We start from the raw sequence: 21,291 nt of genomic DNA, 5'->3' as shown, positions 1-21,291 counted from the left end.
CCGTGAGCGTCGTCATCTTGTTGACTATAGCAGTGCCGAGTTTCAGTGGCTAAAGTTAAAAAATGTGACCTGGGGAGATTGAGAGAGAAGAGGTTCAACAAGCGTTTTTGAAGATTGCTCCTCTAAAATTAACATGGGAGTAGATGGGGCCGTGAGAGGGCGTTGCTGGCGCATCAGTGCGTTTCCCGCCAAAACTATTTGTCTGACAGCTTCAGCAGTGGTATCACTGCGACCCCAACGGATTTACCTACGTTTCTATCTATAAATTATTTCTGTAGAGTGAAATTTGTGGCCGTGACAGCAGTTTACAAATTTATTTTTCGACAAATTTTTCTCTCTCCCCACACTCTAGCGATGATGTCACGCACTCTGGCAGTTTTTTTCAGTTGGAGGTTCTCGCAATACACACCCATTCATTTTTTGGACCGGTTTTTGGCGATTTATCGGCAAACCGTTTGGCGGAATTCTTAGAAAAGTCATAGCACTAATGTCCTCATCGAGCCGCACGTTTTGATACCTTTTTTGTGTATGTGCGACAAAAGCTGCGGGAGAAGAAGCGCGCCGAAAAAGCGTACGGAAGAATAATAATAAATAATAACTAGAAAATTCCTAAAGCAATTTTGATTGTGCCTTGCTCTGGCCCATATGTTAATACCATGTCTACGTGCTAACCGCTAGCTCTGCGCTAATCGCTAGCTAAGTGCTAATCGCTAGCTCTGTGCTAATCGCTAGCTAAGTGCTAACCGCTAATCGCTAGCTAAGTGCTAGCTTTGGTTAATGTGTTTAATTGTATTATTCTCCTGAAGGAGTGCTAATGTAAATTAAGGAACAGCTCATAGTAGGGTAAAATATTTAAGGTGTATTGTTCTTATTTTGTGTTAATATTAAAATCATTCAGCTTTAAATTGTTTGCTTGTTAGCCACCTGCTAATTATCTTTAGCTAGCCAGCTAGCGCTAGCTTATTAATGTCTTGTCATTCTCTGTAGCTAGCTGTGTGTGTGTGTGTGTGTGTGTGTGTGTGTGAGCAGGCTTTGGTTGTCATGGCAATCAGGGGAGCCCACAGCAGCTGCGCGCGCTCTCTCTCTGTCTCTAACTCCTCAGAGAGACAGAAAACATTTAAAATGAATCCCCTCAAAAGCATGGCCAGGAACGACCGAAATGAAAACCGAAAAGACCGTGAGCGTCGTCATCTTGTTGACTATAGCGCTGCCGAGTTTCAGTGGCTAAAGTTAAAAAATGTGACCTGGGGAGATTGAGAGAGAAGAGGTTCAACGAGCGTTTTTCAAGATTGCTCCTCTAAAATTAACATGGGAGTAGATGGGGCCGTGAGAGGGCGTTGCTGGCGCATCAGTGCGTTTCCCGCCAAAACTATTTGTCTGACAGCTTCAGCAGTAGTATCACTGCGACCCCAACGGATTTACCTACGTTTCTATCTATAAATTATTTCTGTAGAGTGAAATTTGTGGCCATGACAGCAGTTTACAAATTTATTTTTCGACAAATTTTTCTCTCTCCCCACACTCTAGCGATGATGTCACGCACTCTGGCAGTTTTTTTCAGTTGGAGGTTCTCGCAATACACACCCATTCATTTTTTGGACCGGTTTTTGGCGATTTATCGGCAAACCGTTTGGCGAAATTCTTAGAAAAGTCATAGCACTAATGTCCTCATCGAGCCGCACGTTTTGATACCTTTTTTGTGTACGTGCGATCAAAGCTCCGGGAGAAGAAGCGCGCCGAAAAAGCGTACGGAAGAATAAAATATTATAATAAGTATGGGGAATAATAGTATTGTGCTTGCTTATGCAAGGCACAATAACTAGAAAATTCCTAAAGCAATTTTGATTGTGCCTTGCTCTGGCCCGTGACACTGGCCCATACATTACTGACACTGCCGAGTAGTTCACTGTATGTGACCTCTACCATCGCTTAGGTATGTGACAAATCAAGCTTTCAACATATGTGTGTGTTCATATGAGAGAACAACTAGACTGTTCAAAATGTAGCATGGAAAGTTTGCAATATTAGAAATATTGTAAGAAATTCTGCCTAGCAACAAGCTATACTTTACTGCTAGCCTAATGCTTGGTGTATGTGAACCACAACACACTGACACTACTCAGTGACACTACTAGTAATTTCATGTCATATTATTTATTTGAACATTTTTAAATGGAGCCAAAACACAAAGAGCCAATAAGATTTGTCCCGTAACTGTCCTCCAATCCTTGTTTTGCTCATCGCCAGTCTTAATACTGTGTCCGTGTCATCTGGTGTTGATGTTCTGATCAGATGCCGTCTTCGCTGTAGTCCTCACTGATGATCCTACTTTTGTCTTTGGGGTTGCTGCCATCCTTCTTTGCATGGTGTTCATCAGGTGTCAGATTTATGCACAATCAAAAAACAACCAAAAAGAAAAAAGAGAAAAAGAGAAAATCATTAATTAGATGATAGAATAAGTATACAGCTAACAAAACATCAATAATGTAATATGTAATATTTGTGAGAAATGAAATATAAAAAATGAAAATGTCATTAGAAGAAAAAAGAGCACTTAGCTTAATGTTGTCGATTCCGTCTTGTTGTTCCTCGTCAGGACAGGACAAAAAAACACAATAGTATTAATACAGTGTTTTCTGAGTACAGATAAACAATATATCTGTAGTAAATCAAAAAAGTACTGGAAACAAATCTTATTTCAAAGAAAAAGTGTACCTACATTTATTTTGTTACTTATGTTGTTCTTCTCCTTCTGTTGGTCTCTTGGATGTTGTTCTTCTTCGGCACAAAGAGAACAGTTGCTGAAATTAACACCAGCAGTGCATTCTTCCTACTTCTCATCTGGTTTCTAGTGTGAGAAAGACAAATTGAGAAAGACAAGTTGTTGATGTATATCTTTACAAAGTACTGACACAAATGTGATAAAAGGCAATGAAAGTACAATCTTTAATAATTAGGATTTTACCTCAAGCCTTGTGTTGGAATTCTGAGTCTTCACAGGTTGAACGGCTGCCGTCTTCGCTGTAGTCCTCACTGATGATCCTACTTTTGTCTTTGGGGTTGCTGCCATCCGTCTTTGCATGGTGTTCATCAGGTGTCAGATTTATGAACAATAAAAAAGAGAAAATCATTAATTAGATGATAGAATAAGTATACAGCTAACAAAACATCAATAATGTAATATGTAATATTTGTGAGAAATGAAATATGAAAAATGAAAATGTCATTAGAAGAAAAAAGAGCACTTAGCTTAATGTTGTTGATTCCGTCTTGTTGTTCCTCGTCAGGACAGGACAAAAAAAAAAAAACAGTATTAATAGTGTTTTCTGAGTACAGATAAACAAAATATCTGTAGTAAATCACAAAAGTACTGGAAACAAATCTTATTTCAAAGAAAAAGTGTACCTACATTTATTTTGTTGCTTATGTTGTTCTACTCCTTCTGTTGGTCTCTTGGATGTTGTTCTTCTTCGGCACAAACCACAATGTAACAGCGACATGGCGTCTGTTAAAAAAAAAAAAAAAAAAAAAAAAAAAAAAATTGAGACATCTTATATCTGTCTATGAGAAGGAATTATGACCCAAACAATATACGGTATGTGAACAGTTGATCAAATAACAAACAGCAATGATTTGCAGTGCGACTCTATACTTAACCTAGTATTTACCTCAATCTTGGAGCTGCTGTCCCTATCCTGTCTGCATCACTGGAAGTGTAGCTTCACTATCTTCATTGCAAGTCCTCAATGGAGCTGCTCTGTCCCTACAACTTTGTATTTCCAGCCAATACAACCAGAACAATACCACCTTAGGCCCTAGTTTATGCGGACTCTAAGAGATATCGAACTGACTTACATTGATCAGCATGATAAAATTGCACCCAGACAGATAATCACTGACAGAACAATACCACCTTAGGCCCCATTTATGTGGACTCTAAGAGATAAAAATAAAAAAATTAAAAATAAAAATTGCACATAGAGAGATAATGATTGACAGAACAATACCACCTTGGGCCCTAGTTTATGCGGACTCCAAGAGATATCGAACTGACTTACATTGATTAGCATGATAAAATTGCACCCAGAGATAATGATTGACAGAACAATACCACCTTAGGCCCTAGTTTATGCGGACTCCAAGAGATATTGAACTGACTTACATTGATTAGCATGATAAAATTGCACCCAGAGATAATGATTGACAGAACAATACCACCTTAGGCCCTAGTTTATGCGGACTCAAGAAAAAAAAAAAAAAAAAATCACAGAGATAATGATTGACAGAACAATACCACCTTAGGCCCTAGTTTATGCGGACTCCAAGAGATATCGAACTGACTTACATTGATTAGCATGATAAAATTGCACCCAGAGATAAGATTGACAGAACAATACCACCTTAGGCCCTAGTTTATGCGGACTCCAAGAGATATCGAACTGACTTACATTGATTAGCATGATTAAAATTGCACCCAGAGAGATAATGATTGACAGAACAATACCACCTTAGGCCCTAGTTTATGCGGACTCCAAGAGATATTGAACTGACTTACATTGATTAGCATGATAAAATTGCACCCAGAGAGATAATGATTGACAGAACAATACCACCTTAGGCCCTAGTTTATGCGGACTCCAAGAGATATCGAACTGACTTACATTGATTAGCATGATAAAATTGCACCCAGAGATAATGATTGACAGAACAATACCACCTTAGGCCCTAGTTTATGCGGACTCCAAGAGATATCGAACTGACTTACATTGATTAGCATGATAAAATTGCACCCAGAGATAATGATTGACAGAACAATACCACCTTAGGCCCTAGTTTATGCGGACTCCAAGAGATATTGAACTGACTTACATTGATTAGCATGATAAAATTGCACATAGAGATAATGATTGACAAAAATACCACCTTAGGCCCTAGTTTATGCGGACTCTAAGAGGTAAAAAAACTAAATAAAATAAAAATTGCACATAGAGATAATGATTGACAGAACAATACCACCTTAGGCCCTAGTTTATGCGGACTCCAAGAGATATCGAACTGACTTACATTGATTAGCATGATTAAATTGCACCCAGAGATAATGATTGACAGAACAATACCACCTTAGGCCCTAGCTTATGCGGACTCCAAGAGATATCGAACTGACTTACATTGATTAGCATGATTAAATTGCACCCAAAGATAATGATTGACAGAACAATACCACCTTAGGCCCTAGCTTATGCGGACTCCAAGAGATATTGAACTGACTTACAGTGATTAGCATGATAAAATTGCACCCAAAGATAATGATTGACAGAACAATACCACCTTAGGCCCTAGTTTATGCGGACTCCAAGAGATATCGAACTGACTTACATTGATTAGCATGATAAAATTGCACCCAGAGAGATAATGATTGACAGAACAATAACACCTTAGGCCCTAGCTTATGCGGACTCCAAGAGATATTGAACTGACTTACAGTGATTAGCATGATAAAATTGCACCCAGAGATAATGATTGACAAAAATACCACCTTAGGCCCTAGTTTATGCGGACTCTAAGAGGTAAAAAAACTAAATAAAATAAAAATTGCACATAGAGATAATGATTGACAGAACAATACCACCTTAGGCCCTAGTTTATGCGGACTCCAAGAGATATCGAACTGACTTACATTGATTAGCATGATAAAATTGCACCCAGAGATAATGATTGACAGAACAATACCACCTTAGGCCCTAGTTTATGCGGACTCCAAGAGATATTGAACTGACTTACAGTGATTAGCATGATAAAATTGCACCCAAAGATAATGATTGACAGAACAATACCACCTTAGGCCCTAGTTTATGCGGACTCCAAGAGATATCGAACTGACTTACATTGATTAGCATGATAAAATTGCACATAGAGAGATAATGATTGACAAAAATACCACCTTAGGCCCTAGTTTATGCGGACTCTAAGAGGTAAAAAAACTAAATAAAATAAAAATTGCACATAGAGATAATGATTGACAGAACAATACCACCTTAGGCCCTAGTTTATGCGGACTCCAAGAGATATCGAACTGACTTACAGTGATTAGCATGATAAAATTGCACCCAAAGATAATGATTGACAGAACAATACCACCTTAGGCCCTAGCTTATGCGGACTCCAAGAGATATCGAACTGACTTACATTGATTAGCATGATTAAATTGCACCCAGAGATAATGATTGACAGAACAATACCACCTTAGGCCCTAGCTTATGCGGACTCCAAGAGATATTGAACTGACTTACAGTGATTAGCATGATAAAATTGCACCCAAAGATAATGATTGACAGAACAATACCACCTTAGGCCCTAGCTTATGCGGACTCCAAGAGATATTGAACTGACTTACAGTGATTAGCATGATAAAATTGCACCCAAAGATAATGATTGACAGAACAATACCACCTTAGGCCCTAGTTTATGCGGACTCCAAGAGATATCGAACTGACTTACATTGATTAGCATGATAAAATTGCACCCAGAGATAATGATTGACAAAAATACCACCTTAGGCCCTAGTTTATGCGGACTCCAAGAGGTAAAAACACTAAAAAAAAAAATGCACAAGAGATAATGATTGACAAAAATACCACCTTAGGCCCTAGTTTATGCGGACTCAAGAATAAAAAACTAAATAAATAAAAATTGCACATAGAGATAATGATTGACAGAACAATACCACCTTAGGCCCTAGTTTATGCGGACTCCAAGAGATATCGAACTGACTTACATTGATTAGCATGATAAAATTGCACCCAGAGATAATGATTGACAGAACAATACCACCTTAGGCCCTAGCTTATGCGGACTCCAAGAGATATCGAACTGACTTACAGTGATTAGCATGATAAAATTGCACCCAAAGATAATGATTGACAGAACAATACCACCTTAGGCCCTAGTTTATGCGGACTCCAAGAGATATTGAACTGACTTACAGTGATTAGCATGATAAAATTGCACCCAAAGATAATGATTGACAGAACAATACCACCTTAGGCCCTAGTTTATGCGGACTCCAAGAGATATCGAACTGACTTACATTGATTAGCATGATAAAATTGCACATAAAGAGATAATGATTGACAAAAATACCACCTTAGGCCCTAGTTTATGCGGACTCTAAGAGGTAAAAAAACTAAATAAAATAAAAATTGCACATAGAGATAATGATTGACAGAACAATACCACCTTAGGCCCTAGTTTATGCGGACTCCAAGAGATATCGAACTGACTTACAGTGATTAGCATGATAAAATTGCACCCAAAGATAATGATTGACAGAACAATACCACCTTAGGCCCTAGTTTATGCGGACTCCAAGAGATATCGAACTGACTTACAGTGATTAACATGATAAAATTGCACCCAAAGATAATGATTGACAGAACAATACCACCTTGGGCCCTAGTTTATGCGGACTCCAAGAGATATCGAACTGACTTACAGTGATTAGCATGATAAAATTGCACATAGAGAGATAATGATTGACAAAAATACCACCTTAGGCCCTAGTTTATGCGGACTCTAAGAGGCAAAAAAATAAAATAAAATAAAAATTGCCCATAGAGATAATGATTAACAGAACAATACCACCTTAGGCCCTAGTTTATGCGGACTCCAAGAGATATTGAACTGACCTACATGTGTTTAGTTGGCTGGCAACGTTAAAATAGAGTAGACGGGACTGTGATAACTGTGGTAAGTTTGCAGTACACCAGACTGGACACAGGTGTGTGGTTGAGACACGTAAATGTGATCGAGAAGTGTCCTGTTTTCAGTTGTTGCATCTGTTATGAGTTGTGTGTATCCTTTTGATTGGAATAACTCTTGTATTGCCTTTTTTCCTTTGCATAGAAGGTCCTCATTAAAGTCTCCGCAAACAATGACTGGCTGGTGATTCATCATGTCCAAGGAGTCCAAGAGGCTTTCCATGTTTGGCAGAAACTTTTTGAGACAGAAGTGTGGTGGTCTGTAAACAGCTGCAATCACTGCTCTGACTGGGGCCATTAGTTTGACGACTACAAACTCAAGATCAGTCACATTTTGGAAGTACCTCCGAGCCTCTGCTTGAATGTGGCTCTTACAGTACACTGCAACACCGCCACCATCTTTTGCTGTCATGTCCGAAAGGTTTGTGTAGGACACTTGTCTGCTGCGTGTAAACATGTTATATCCTTCCAACTGGAACTTGGAGGAAACAAACGATCCAGACAGATGTGTTTCTGTGATGCATAACACATCAGCAAGTGTCAGTTCATGGTGGCATTTAAGGTCCTCAATGTGAGATGGAAGTCCTTGTGTGTTGTGGTGAATAATTGTGATGGTTTGGGCTGTTCCATCTGCCAATTTCACATGCTGCAAGAGTGGTCTTGTGCTCTCGAATGATGCTTGCTTCATGTTTTCCATTGCAGCTGTGATTTCAGGATCAGCGTAGATTTTCTTTTCATCAAAATCCGTAATGTGCAGGCCTTGAAGTGAGGTTGTCCTGCTGAGGGCAACATACGACATTCCAGACTCAAACACACGCTTCAGAGACACCACTGCAGACTCCATTGTCATGCCTTGCACTTTGTGAGCTGTGCAGGCAAAGGCCAACTTCATTGGGAACTGCCTCCGAACGGCTCCTTTTTTGGTCATGTTCTCCTCAGTTCTCTCAATGTAGACCAGGTTATCCGATTGCCCTTGGATCTTTTTACGTAATTTCTGTCCGGAGGTTGGATTGTCCAGTTGAAGTCCAATCATTGTCACTCTTGTTTGTCCATCTTGCTGGCCTGTTATGATGTTGGCAATGGTTCCAAATGTTCCATTCACAAGTCCGTCCTCCACATCAAGATTCCTGACTATCATAACGCGTACACCGTGTGCAGCCTGTATGCAGTCAGGTAGGTCTCTTTTTTTCCCCTTGAAGCCTCTTGTCTGGATCATTTCCCCTGTGGTGGGGTCTTTGGCGTAGTCCTGTGCCTTAATGTTGACAAAATCACGATGTAGAGCTGCTACAGTTGCTCGGTTGTGCTCATCAACCTCTCTGTTTGTTGCAAAGATATGCAGGGCATCGAGTGGACAGTCTTTGATGTCGATGACAGTCTGGGTGAGTAAAGCTCTGTCATCGTCTCTGAGTGCGTCTGTCTTCCTCTTTACCCGCAACCTGTTCAGAAGCTCTGCAAACACAAGATCATCTTTCTGCCGCATGATCTGTGTCAGACTGACCATTTGGAAGTTGTCTTTCCAAACATCGAGCACGCCCTCCTCATACACGCAAAGTGGTTTTGCTTTGCCAAGCGGTGGCAGTTGGTAGAAGTCTCCTACTGCCAAAACAGACATGCCTCCGAAGGGTTTCTTGTTGCCTTTGATCTGCTGAAATCTCCAGTGGACGTAGGCAAATAACTCCTTTGAAACCATGGAGATTTCATCTATGATCAGAATTTCTGCATTGCACAGTATTGCTCTCATTTCATCCAATGTATTTCCAAGTCCCTGATATGGTGGTTTCAAACTTCTTGGCAATTTTAACATTGAATGCAAGGTCTTGCCAGAGATGTTGAAGGCTGCAGTGCCAGTAAATGCAGTCAGTAGCACTGCAGGCGTGGACATGTCTCCCTGGTCGCGGAATCTTGGGAGTTGGCGCAGAATCTTGGTCGCCTCCTCATGTATGCATTTGATTACATGTGACTTTCCACAACCAGCTCCACCACTGACAAAGTAAAAGAACTGTTCAGGATTGTGTCCCCAGACACGTTTGAGGCACCATTCACGCACAGTGTAAAATATGCATGCCTGTGTTTCGTTGAGGCTTTGGTATAGCTTCCTCACAAAGTCTGGGCTCAGCTTTGGTGCCTCTATTGCTGGTACAGCTATACTGCTGTCACGATTCACTTGGAAGTCTGGTACGTTGTCCATTTCGTTGTCGTTAATGGGGTTTATGGCTTCTCGTTCAGCGATGCACTCCAAACGATCCACTTCAACCTCGGGTGCAAAGGTGTTCCACGCATCAACGACCAGGCCTTCCTTTTGAATTTTTTCCAGTGCCTTCTCAAATTCTTTGCCATGTCCTTCATATTTTTTCTTCATGATGTCGACCAGAGCTCGTACGTCATATCCCCACTTACGACCCCGTTTGTAAAACTGTTCGTATGTGGGGCATTCTTTGCTTTTCAGGTCATCATTTGATCTGTGTGGGAGGTACAGTTTGAGGAGTCGTCCGTAGAACCTTTCTGGATCTTTCTCTTCTGAGAAGCGTGCAAATCTAATGATGGCAGGCTTTCCTACAGTTCTTTTTTGAATGTGTCCTTTGTCATTCAAAAGGGAAACTGCATTTTTTCCTTTGGATTGTTGTCCATAGAGAGTCCTGTACTGAGATGCAAAGTCAGCCAAACACAAGCATTCATATTCAGGTGTTTGGGGTCTTTCTGCATATTTCTCTGGTAGGCCTGACATCCACACCTGGTCTGAATCTGGTGAAATGTCCTTTAATCTGCTCATAGGAAGACTCATCTTTGTAGCATTGTCATCAGTCTGAATGAACACCACATTTCGCGAGCACTTTTTGAGTGGCAAGCTGCATGTCCGTGCCACAGCCTCTTGAGCGCTGACCTCTCTGTGTTTAGCGTATGCCTGCATTATGTGCTTCATTTCATCGTTCTCGTTGACGTCCGTTTTCTTCACATCACGAATGACATCATTCAGGAACTCAGTCATCTCATGTTCTGGCTTGGACACATATGACATCATGTACATAAGGCAGCTGAACTCGTCAAGCACAAATTGGATGTCCATGTTCGCGTTCCATGCTCTCAGCAGATCTGGATTGTATCCATTCACCCAGCAGTGGTTTGGATGACGTTTCAGCATAATGACATTGCTCATTGTCAAATTGGTGACACATTTCCTGTATTCCTCATAGGTGAGGTTGCATTTTTCCAGCAGCTCAGACAAGTTGTTGAATGAGGCATTTGGGTCACTAATGAAATTCCTTAGCATTTGTAGCTTGTCCTTGGCCTCCTTTTGTCTGATCCGAAGAGCTCTGTTCTTTCGTTTTCCCTTTTTGCCTTTGCGTCTGTTTTTTTGTGCACTTTGCTGTTGCTGGTTGTCATCGTCGTCATCGTCATCATCGTCATCTTGTTCTGGAAAGGTGATGATGGTCCTCTCCATGGGAAGTTTTGGAAACCCAAATCTGCACATTACATTGCCTTTCTTGCAGGATTTTGAATGGTTCCTGCTGTGGACTTGAACCTCTGATACAATCTTGTGGAGCTCTGGGTCTGCCTTTGGGTCTGGCATCTGGCATGTGATGTACTGGTCGATGAAGTTGATTACTTCGGCATCATCTTGGTCTCCAAACTCGGGTGCATCTTTGATCCAAACCAGCAAGTGAATGTGAGGACTTCCTCTGGCTTGAAACTCAACTCGATAGAAGTAGTCCTCTACTTCTCCAATGGGCTGTGCAGGTGACCGTATCAGATCTGTCATCAGCGCGTCTACTCTTTTCTCAAACAGCCGCATAACAGTCACAGGGTTGCTGCGAAGTATGTCACATTTGGCATTCCAGTCGAGCTGTGAAAAGTCAACTTGTTCTCCTTGCTGAGCTTTCACTGCCTCTATGACCTCAGGCCATCTCATTTCAGCTGCCGAAAATGTCAGGAAGAATGTAGGCTTTCCCAACTGTCTGACCATAGCATTCATATCCTTCAGTGTTTTTTCCCAGTATGCTGGAGTGCCTCGCAGAGGTCGCATGAAGCGTGTTGCGTCCTGGTTTGTGATTAGTTTTTCCACCTCTTGTTTATCCTGAAGCATCTTGCTGGAGATTTTGCGCCCATCTCTGCTCATCGGTTTGCCTTTGCGCAATTGGATGGACATGCTGTTTGTAGCCATGTGTGTTTCCGTCACAAACTGGGCGAAGAACAGGTAACTCTGGTCACTTGCAAATCTTGTGTCAACACAGAACAGTCTTGCATTGAAGTATTTACTGGGTGACAGTTTTTTTCCCCTGACCTCATCTAATGTGTTCTGGCCTGTTGGGAACTGCACAGGGAAGGCCATGGCTTCTAGTTTCGGTATGGCAAAGAAGCCCACAGGTTTATTTCCTTGGGCTGGTGCAACACTGAAAATTCCATCGCCATAAGATAACACTTCCTGTGCTATGTCGGGTGGCTGCATGCAAGAGTCCAAGACCAGACCAGGTCTAAGTTCGTCTTTCTCTGGGTTTTTCGACTGGTCAGCCTGCTCACTTGCATCTCCATTGTCCTGTTGTGTCTGTTCTTTATCACATGGCAGATCATCTGGGAGACTGTTGAAAGTAGCACTATGATCAACAGATACATCTTTGTATTGCGAATGCATGTCCTTGAGTGTCACTAGTGCTGCTAGCACATTCTTCATGTTGACAGTGTAGAAGTACTGATGTCCTTTGTACTTGATGCGTCGTTTTAGTTTAACTTGCAACAGCTGGGCATCACTGCTCGGTCTTGGGAGACTGTTCACTGTAGCTTCTACCTCAGAAGGCACACATACAACAGCACCGTGTACTGCTCTTTGCTGTCCTTTTGGCAATGCAACAATTTTGGCAAAAGGTAGGATCTTGGCAATCAGCTGTCTCTCCAGCACATTCAGTTCAGCCAGTTCCGAAGGAATTGGTGCCAGCTCCAATTTATTTTCCATTGCAATAGGTGGCAGGTTTCCTCTTCTCAGGTGGTCATCACAGGTGTAGCAGATCCACTCCTGCATTCTTTCGTGTGGCATGGTGCAAGTGGAAGAGCATCCAATGTCACAGACATGAACATATTTACCAGTTAAACAAGCAGCAACCAAATCACTGTTTTTGACGTATTTGGTCCTTTTGCAACGCATAACTTGATTGGCGAACAAAGTCCGGTGGCACACTGTACAGACATAAGTAGGTCCTTGCTTAGTCTTTTCCCGGAATGAAGATATTGCAGCCTCCATCACAGGATTGATCACACGCTGTGGTCGGCAGTTGATTACAATCCGTCTGTATTTCCTTTTGATTCTTTGGGCACGCTGCAATTTATGGTGTATTTGATATGCAGCATTTGTAGTTAACTTGTCCTTTTTCTGCTGGGTGCAGCGCCGTATATGATGCAGCCTGAATGCTTGGTCACTGTTGTACCTCTGCTTGATGTACTGTCTTTGTCTGCTCTGAAAATCAGAATCTGTGTTGTACCTCTGCTTGATGTACTGTCTTTGTCTGCTCTGAAAATCAGAATCTGTGTTGTACCTCTGCTTGATGTACTGTCTTTGTCTGCTCTGAAAATCAGAATCTGTGTTGTACCTCAGCTTGATGTACTTTCTTTGTCTGCTCTGGAAATCAGAATCTGTGTTGTACCTCAGCTTGATGTACTTTCTTTGTCTGTTCTGGAAATCAGAATCTTCTTGGTATCTTCTGACTATGTACAGTTTCTTCTCTTTGCGGTAACGACAGTCTTGGCCATATTTTGTTTTCATAGCCTCCACTTTATTCCTTTTAAAGTCTGAAATGCTGGCATATTTCTGTCGTTCATATTCCTTTCTTGCGTTGTGTCTCTGAGATGTAGATTTCTCTGCTTTCTTTGTGCTTCTACTTCTCCGCAAAGCTTTGCGTCGCTGATGTTTACTTAGTTTGGTCACAACTTTCAGGATGTTTGGTTGTCCTTTTCCTGCATTTTTCTCTGAGTCTTCCACACTTGCACATGCTTGTGGGACGGCAGGAGAAATGTTTAGCACTTGCACAAGTTCTTCTTCTGGTCTGCAGAAAGTCGCTGGTGACTTGGCTTCAACACTTCCTTCTGATGGTGGTACAGCTGAAGCACTTTGTGTGATCTTGACATCACCTGGCTGTCCATGACGTTCACTGGATTTGTCGACAGACTCAAAAGTTACTGGCACAAACTCATAAGAGGCATTAGCACCACGGCCTTCAAACAGCCTTTGCAGGTGGTTGCTGAGGTCACTCAACTGGCTGAAAGTCAACATAACAGCAGTTCCATCAGGGTGTTGCAATCCTCTTGCATTTCTTGAGTGAGAATCAAACACTCCGTATCGTCCTGATGTGTCGCGGAACACCGCAATGCACTCTGGAGATACAATCAGGATAGCATGGCTGACATGTGTTGACAGAGACTGAAGCTGTGCATCCAGAGTCAACCAGCCACCAAGGTTTCCTTCTTGGGCCTTCAGGTATCCACATCTTACTGAAGACATGTGCACATTGTAGACACTGGTGTCAGTTAGAACCTGCTGTGGCATTTCCTCAACGGTCAGGTGGTCATCAACATATCGCCTCTCCAACAGTAGCTGGTTTTTGATCCCAACATAGAGCAAATCTCCCTGCTCAAGTACTCTGTCAAGGTAAGTGGTGTTGATCTGTAATCCCTCGTTGTGGTAGGCCAGAAATGTAAGAGCCATGCAGGTGCACTGATGATTTCTGCTGAAGGTGTTGTATCTGGCATCATTTTGACAATGGGTTGCCCTCACAGACAAAATAGCCTTTTCGTGTTTCCACTGTGGAAAAAGTGTGGTATGAAGTTTATTATTATTATGGACTATCTTACAATATTTAATTAAGTGTGTTCATTTTAAAAAATATAAAAAAATTAAATTAAAAAGAAATAGAATAAAATATAAAGAAATTTAAATTAGACATTGAAATTTAAAAATATTAAATATAATATATATAGTACTTGAAATAAATATATTAGAAATGTCCGAAAAGGTTTTAAAAGGCTCATTAGTGACATTTAACCCATAATTTCAGGGCTGTCAACCATTTTTTTTGTATCCAATGTGACTTGGAGTTCATTTTAATTGTGTGTGTGGAAATCTACATTTGAATGTCATTATATTTATATTTTGGAAGATAAAAGTAATGTTATTTGTAAAATTAATGTAATTGAAAGGGCCTGAAAATCTACCACCAGTCAGCTTACTTTGAGCAAATAAATATGTAGTATTTACTTTAAGATTTCATGTGTGATTTAGGTTCACCTCTCCGGGTCGTGTCTAAATATTAACTCTGCAAAACTATCGTAAGATTGTGAAGCCTAAGAAGCGACCAAGTATGTAAATTGATGTAGTTGTGTATACAGATAGATACAACTTTAACTTACCTTCTTTTTCTCCCCGCTCTATTTTTTTAAAATTATAAATTGAAAATAATTTATAGTGTTCTGATAGTTAGTATTATAGGTTAAAGTTAGGGGCAAAATAATTGTTTAGGTTTGGTAAAAGATAATGGATTAGGTTAAAATAATTAACTTTTGGTTTTACACAGGATACAAACAGCAATTATCTGGTATAAAGCCCTAAAGGTAAAATTGTCCAAGTTGCAGAAACAAGTACAAATCTCACGATAGTTTTGTAAATCTAAAGTTACCATCAAGATGTAACCTCTCCTTGGATGATAGTGTGTGCAATGGTTGGTTTGAAAAAAGTCACAAACTCCCTCTTTATGGTTGTTGTGATGTGGATTTTGTTTTCAAAAGACACCACTGTCAATCTATGTGAGTAAACACTGAATATACATGCCATGTTTGTGTTTGTTGAAGTGGAATGTATCCTACCTTTGTAGTTGGATAACGGGAACAGGTGGGTGCATCATCGATTATCCAGAAGCTTCTTGGCCGTGGAGGTGTCTGTGCTTTGGGTGTCTGATGAGAATAAATACCATGTTAATGACAATCAAGACATAAGTAGAACAATGTACTCACCTGATACACATTTCAAAGATTGGTGAATAATAAAAAACTGGAGAACGGGTGCATCCAGGTCTCGTTCTCCAGTTGGAATGAGGTCTAGTCATTTCAAAGTACACTTGAGAACCTTAATGTTGTTTTGTATTTAATTCGAATTTATACTGCATTAACAAGAAAACAGCTTTGCATGCACCATTTAAAACACATTTGTAAAATGTGTAATATAACATGCACCAACCTCTGCAGCAGCAGCAGCAGCAGCCACTTCCACAGCCGTGGCAGGTGATGGCTCTGGGCAGGTGTCGACCACGCATGGTGTCACCTGAGCCTAAAATAAATAAACAAAAATTAAATATAGTGTATTGAAAAAATACATTTTTTTTTAATTATTTACACAGAATGAAGCTCAAATGAGGTCTTGTAATTTCAACATAAACTTGGTGCATACTGCATTAACAATGAAACAGCTTTGCATGCACCATTTAAAACACATTTGTAAAATGTGTAATATAACATGCACCAACCTCCGCAGCAGCAGCAGCAGCAGCCACTTCCACAGCCGTGACAGGTGATGGCTAAAATTAAATATAGTGTATTGAAAAAATACAATGTTTTTTTTCATTATTTACACAGAATGAAGCTCAAATGAGGTCTTGTAATTTCAACATAAACTTGGTGCATACTGCATTAACAATGAAACAGCTTTGCATGCACCATTTAAAACACATTTGTAAAATGTGTGATATAACATGCACCAACCTCCGCAGCAGCGGCAATCACTTCCACAGCTGTGGCAAGTGATGGCTCTGGGGATGTGTCCACCACGCATGGTGTCACCTGAGCCTAAAAGAAATAAACCAAAATTAAATATAATGTATTGAAAAAATAAAATTTTTTTAAATTATTTACACACACAGAATGAAACTTAAATGAGGTCTTGTCATTTCAACATAAACTTGGTGCATACTGCATTAACAATGAAATAGCTTTGCATTCTCCATTTAAAACACATGTTAAATGTATGGTGTGGCATGCACCAACCTCTGCAGCAGCAGCAGCCACGCTCAAATGACTGGCAGGCGTGGGCCTGGGAGCTTTCCGCCTGCGTTCCACAACAGGTTTCTAATGTAAAGAAGGAAACCAAATAAACTTTGAAACTATATTTGGGGAAAAGCTCCTTTTGGGCGTAAGCAGTTTGTAAGGGTGAGAGGAAGAAGCAGAAACCAACAGATACAATCTGAATGCAAATTACCGTTTTGTCTTGTGGAACAGCAGTGTCGGAGTGTTCAGGGGTCGGAAGATGGGAAGGGACAACAGCATCCATGGCAGCCAAAATGGAACTGCTGAACCTCACTGGGTTGAGCGGTATGAAGCACTCCTTTAGCACGACAAAAAACAACCCACATAATAATAAAACAGTATTACTGACAATTTCTCTCATCTATAATAGATAGACAAATAACCAATTAACCCTTTCCTAATATAAAAGCATAACAAACCTGCTGTTGAACCTCCGTCTTTTTGGGTGCGCTAGAGGACTGTGCAGGTTCCTCAGGTAGGTTCCTCTGTAATGACAAACAGCAGACATTGTGTTAAAAATAAGTACCCACTGACCATAACAGAAGTAAACTGCTGGGGGAATATCAGTCTCAACACCTTACACATTACAGTGTGCAAATATTACCTTCCTGCCCTTCTCCACAGAGGTCCACTCATAAGGGTTAGAGGGGCGAGGCACGATGACCTCTCCCCTCACAACGACCCTTGGAGTGAAGTGACGAACAGGCAATGATGTCCTGGGAGCGGCCTGCGGTTTCAGTACAGGTGCCTCCAGATGCTCGTAAGCTGCAGCCCACAGCAAATGAGCAAGGACCACCATGCCTTCGCCATCACTCAAGTGAACCTGAAAACAAGTTACAAAATAACTCTCAATATGCATCTGCTATGAACTGAACTACTGCCATGTGTACATCAGACTTTTCCATTTCATCACAATATACTCTACTTACACCATCTGGGCTCCACAGGTCCAAGTTGTCCAAAGGGAAGTGGCGAGAAGACGAGTAGTACTTGATACCTTAAAAAACAACCAGAACCTGATTAATTATTTACATACTTAAATATATTATTTTTTTGTTAATTACAAAATAATGATGATTATGGACAAAATAATAATATTAATTCAAACAGTTATTTAAAATTGTTTTTTTAAACTTACGCATTCCTGCTGCCACTCTATGGAACTCTTGACTAAAGAGCTCTTGTAGATAAGGATCAACAGTCAGACGTGGCACAAAGTCCAACACAAAGACCTGCACGTAACAATAGTTGTTCATTAATAAAGTACTTTTCCTCAAAATGTCATAACCTTTAAAATAAATGTACATTATACTGTAATAGCTCATGGAACCAAATTAATCCTAGTACCCTAGTAAATACAATATAATCAATAACCTTTCCGGGCCAACGACCATCGGCACTCTTCAGGAGCTTCAGGAAATCAGCTCCTGCCTCAAGGGGGGTCCGGCTGGCTGTCAGGTTGTTGCTGGGGGCCATGATGCAGACTGCATCCGGGGTCCGAGGTACGACAGCGTTGCGTAACTCGGTCCTCAGGTGGGACGCACAGGCCCCTGGTGTGGACATGACACCAAAGGAAAGCATTCCCTCTGGCATCGGCACAATCCCGTCTGCAATGGAGCGCAGATGGGACGCTCCTACAATAAGAACAAACTGGGGGGAAAGCAGTAGGAATTTCTTTAGAATGAAAATCACTAATCAATCATCAGAGCAGATATTTTGTTTATAAATTGTAAAATAAATTACCTTCTTATCAGGAGACTCAGCTGGGATGACCAGTTTGTGTTGGCAGCCCGTGACTGAAACTGGCCATTTCCTCACACGATGGCGTGTACCAGTGCCACGGCCTATTATAAAACACAGAAACAAACACCAAAATAAAACTTAATTAACCACTGCAAATTAATTATGACACATATATGCAAGTGTCTATGCATATATTCAATAGTTGAATGAATAAAACGTGTCACTACTTACGAGGAAGAAAGTCACCGAAAGAAGGCCCTGCCTCTCTCCTCCGGGGAGACTCAGAGAGACGTGGCACCTAAAAGTAGGCAAGAATAAATGATAAGGTAATTCAATCACACTCACAAGACACCTTAAAGCTACAATGATCACATAATTACATTTTAAATAATCACCTAAATGTACTTTAAATATGAAAAGTAATAGTAGTCATTGTGCAGTACAGTGTTCACTGTTTTACTAATATACATGTTGTTGTGGATTATATGTTCAATTTTACTCCTGTAGGAGTTTAAAGTCCTTTTAACTACAGTAAAACTTTCTTCAAATTTTTTTAGCTAAAATAAACGATATAGCTTAACACCTCAAAAAAGAAAACAAACAAACAACAAACAACCCATACCTTGTAGGCTGGAGAATGAGTTGGGGTGAGTGCATCCTCATCAGGCTTTCTCCAACGCACTTTCTGAGCCTGGGATCGCTTGCCCTTCCTCGGCATCTTGGAAACAATTTAGAGACAAAAAATTATAACAGAATTTCAGTTGAGCAATTTTTGTATATATTATGTATTAAAGTTAAATTTAAATTATATTAAATACATAAGAAAAACATACCTTGAACACTGAAGTTTGTAGTGTCTGTGTTTAGTAGAGGATCATCACAGGAACCCATCAAAAAGCACAAAAATAGAAAAGAAGCAAAATACCACAGTAAGACTGATAGTATGTGATGATAATGATGTATCACAATCTGACCATAGATATACCATCTATTTTGAACACACTCACCAAGACGAGGAATTGCAACAGTTAAACTAATGCCCTGGTCTTCTCGGTCAGCGGGCCTGCACGGGTCTTCCTCGTCTCACGTGGTCCTGCACTGGTCTTCTTGGTCACACACGGGCCTGCACTGGTTTTCCTCGTCTCACGTGGTCCTGCGATATAGAATAGCTTGTACAACAATAACTCACAAAATATTACAACAACAATATGCAATTGTAAATGACTTGAACTAAATTAATTAGCCAACTTAACTGTCCCTACACTAGCATTAAAAGCTAAACTATACAAACTAAATACTCTAGACTAAATCTAACCTACTCCTAACCTACAATAACAGTACTGTCTAAACCTAAATAATAAATGTGCAAAAAATATAAAAAGTTAGCTTAGTCTGTCTTGAAGATGCTGGACACAGGAAACCTGGAAAAGTCAGGAAATATAGTGAATTCTGTACTAAATACTGTTGACCACATAATGAAAAAACAGCATGATGTGAAACACCAAACGTGAATTAATGAGTTAACAATATTGTTACCAGTTACTTTTTACCAGTTAATTGTAGTAACGATCCCCTTTTTTTCATTCCATGATTTAAAAAACTAATTTAAAAAATAATATTGATTAACCCCAATAACAGTACATGACATCACAGAACAATGATTACAAGTTCTTCATTAATAACAATTTCAGTGTTTTGCAACATTAAAAAAATGTCTTACCGGTAAAGATGCACAACTGGATACTTAAGGTCAACGCTGAACTGGATACTGAAGTGTTTGGAGTGAAGCAGTGTTTATCTAGAACAGGACGACACCAGTGAGCGTTAAAGACATATAACAATAATGTATTATTTACGTTTTAAATAATTTAATAAATGTATCACCTAAGAAGCTGAATATAATAATTTAAATTAAATACACACATAGCACTTCTAAATAGCAAATAGTGCTGATTTAAAAAAAAATAATACATGATTTAATGGCAAAACATATATTTACCGATCAAGAAATGGTCAAGAGCAGTAAATCTGTGAGGCAAAAAACAGGATTAAAGCTTGCAAAGAAGATGCTCCACAGCTCCACTTGAGGATTAAGACATATGAATGGATAGGTTGATAATTTTATATCCTGCCATAGTTGTAGTAAGCAAGCAGTAAGTAAGTACTGAGTAAATTAACATCCAAAACAATAGGCCACTCGGTGTCAGATAGCACTTTACATTACAGCCCAGTAGCATGGTAATAGTTAGGTTATGATCTGATAATAGTGGTGAATACTTTCAAAAACTTTCATTGTAAAATAACCAAATACATCAAATGTTAGAATTAAGCCATTAATGACTTTGATATTAGAAATACACCTATCATCAAAATATCACTGCAGTATTAACATCAGATAACAGTAGTAAATTATAATACATATATATAATAGCAAGAAGCTAGCATCAAAATCCACATAACGCATAAGCCTACATAATTCTGGTATATCACACTAACAAAAACAGTGCAACAAAGCTCAGTGAACATTAAAAAAAATGCAATTTTTACAACATCAATCAAGGAAAATACTGATAACATAATGACAGCATCCCACATATATGCACTGATAGACAAGACAAAACACAGCATTGTTGGCAAACTGTGTAACCAGGCTCTCTTGTGCATACACACAGCAGTCTATACATGAATATTACTGACTTAATCATAAACTACATTATATTTATTCATTATTAGCTTT

At 39.9% G+C, this 21,291-nt stretch overlaps 2 protein-coding genes across 6 annotated transcripts; both read right to left on the bottom strand.

Moving 5' to 3' along the window:
• LOC127357422 (uncharacterized) lies at window positions 1-12,621 on the bottom strand. Of its 5 annotated transcripts, XM_051389631.1 has the most exons (9): window positions 7,144-12,621; window positions 5,838-6,450; window positions 5,537-5,629; window positions 4,822-5,328; window positions 4,508-4,613; window positions 3,669-3,807; window positions 3,410-3,505; window positions 2,966-3,279; window positions 2,136-2,848 (listed from the first exon to the last, which is right to left on the bottom strand). In XM_051389631.1, the coding sequence occupies exon 1, from the start codon at window positions 12,421-12,423 to the stop codon at window positions 7,696-7,698; it is 4,728 nt and encodes a 1,575-aa protein (XP_051245591.1). In that variant the 5' UTR covers window positions 12,424-12,621; the 3' UTR covers window positions 2,136-2,848; window positions 2,966-3,279; window positions 3,410-3,505; window positions 3,669-3,807; window positions 4,508-4,613; window positions 4,822-5,328; window positions 5,537-5,629; window positions 5,838-6,450; window positions 7,144-7,695. The 5 variants fall into 5 exon arrangements, 4 of the variants coding, with proteins under 4 accessions (XP_051245591.1, XP_051245592.1, XP_051245594.1 ...); XR_007882260.1 differs by lacking the exons at window positions 4,508-4,613; window positions 4,822-5,328; window positions 5,537-5,629; window positions 5,838-6,450; window positions 7,144-12,621 and adding exons at window positions 1-517; window positions 4,115-4,218; window positions 5,435-5,521 and having other exon boundaries at window positions 1,693-2,848; window positions 2,966-3,807; XM_051389632.1 differs by lacking the exons at window positions 2,136-2,848; window positions 2,966-3,279; window positions 3,410-3,505; ... (2 more) ...; window positions 4,822-5,328; window positions 5,537-5,629 and adding an exon at window positions 5,788-5,837 and having other exon boundaries at window positions 5,942-6,450.
• Window positions 12,622-13,987: 1,366 nt separating this feature from the next.
• On the bottom strand, window positions 13,988-20,706 carry LOC127358281 (uncharacterized). Its single transcript, XM_051391267.1, has 19 exons — window positions 20,554-20,706; window positions 20,275-20,352; window positions 19,562-19,975; window positions 19,388-19,411; window positions 19,177-19,272; window positions 18,786-18,852; window positions 18,555-18,655; window positions 18,186-18,461; window positions 17,950-18,043; window positions 17,741-17,808; window positions 17,416-17,634; window positions 17,231-17,296; window positions 16,984-17,109; window positions 16,773-16,853; window positions 16,491-16,574; window positions 16,256-16,306; window positions 15,600-15,686; window positions 14,146-14,541; window positions 13,988-13,999 (listed from the first exon to the last, which is right to left on the bottom strand). Exons 5-19 carry the CDS (start codon window positions 19,270-19,272, stop codon window positions 13,988-13,990), a joined length of 1,824 nt encoding a protein of 607 aa, XP_051247227.1. The 5' UTR covers window positions 19,388-19,411; window positions 19,562-19,975; window positions 20,275-20,352; window positions 20,554-20,706.
• Between the last annotated feature and the right edge of the window lie 585 nt (window positions 20,707-21,291).

The sequence above is a fragment of the Dicentrarchus labrax genome, unplaced genomic scaffold, assembly GCF_905237075.1.
Source record: "Dicentrarchus labrax unplaced genomic scaffold, dlabrax2021, whole genome shotgun sequence".
NCBI classification, from domain to species: Eukaryota; Metazoa; Chordata; class Actinopteri; family Moronidae; genus Dicentrarchus; species Dicentrarchus labrax.
The sequence above is the reverse complement of the archived record's forward strand: the minus strand, read 5'-3'. Positions and strand labels throughout refer to the sequence as shown.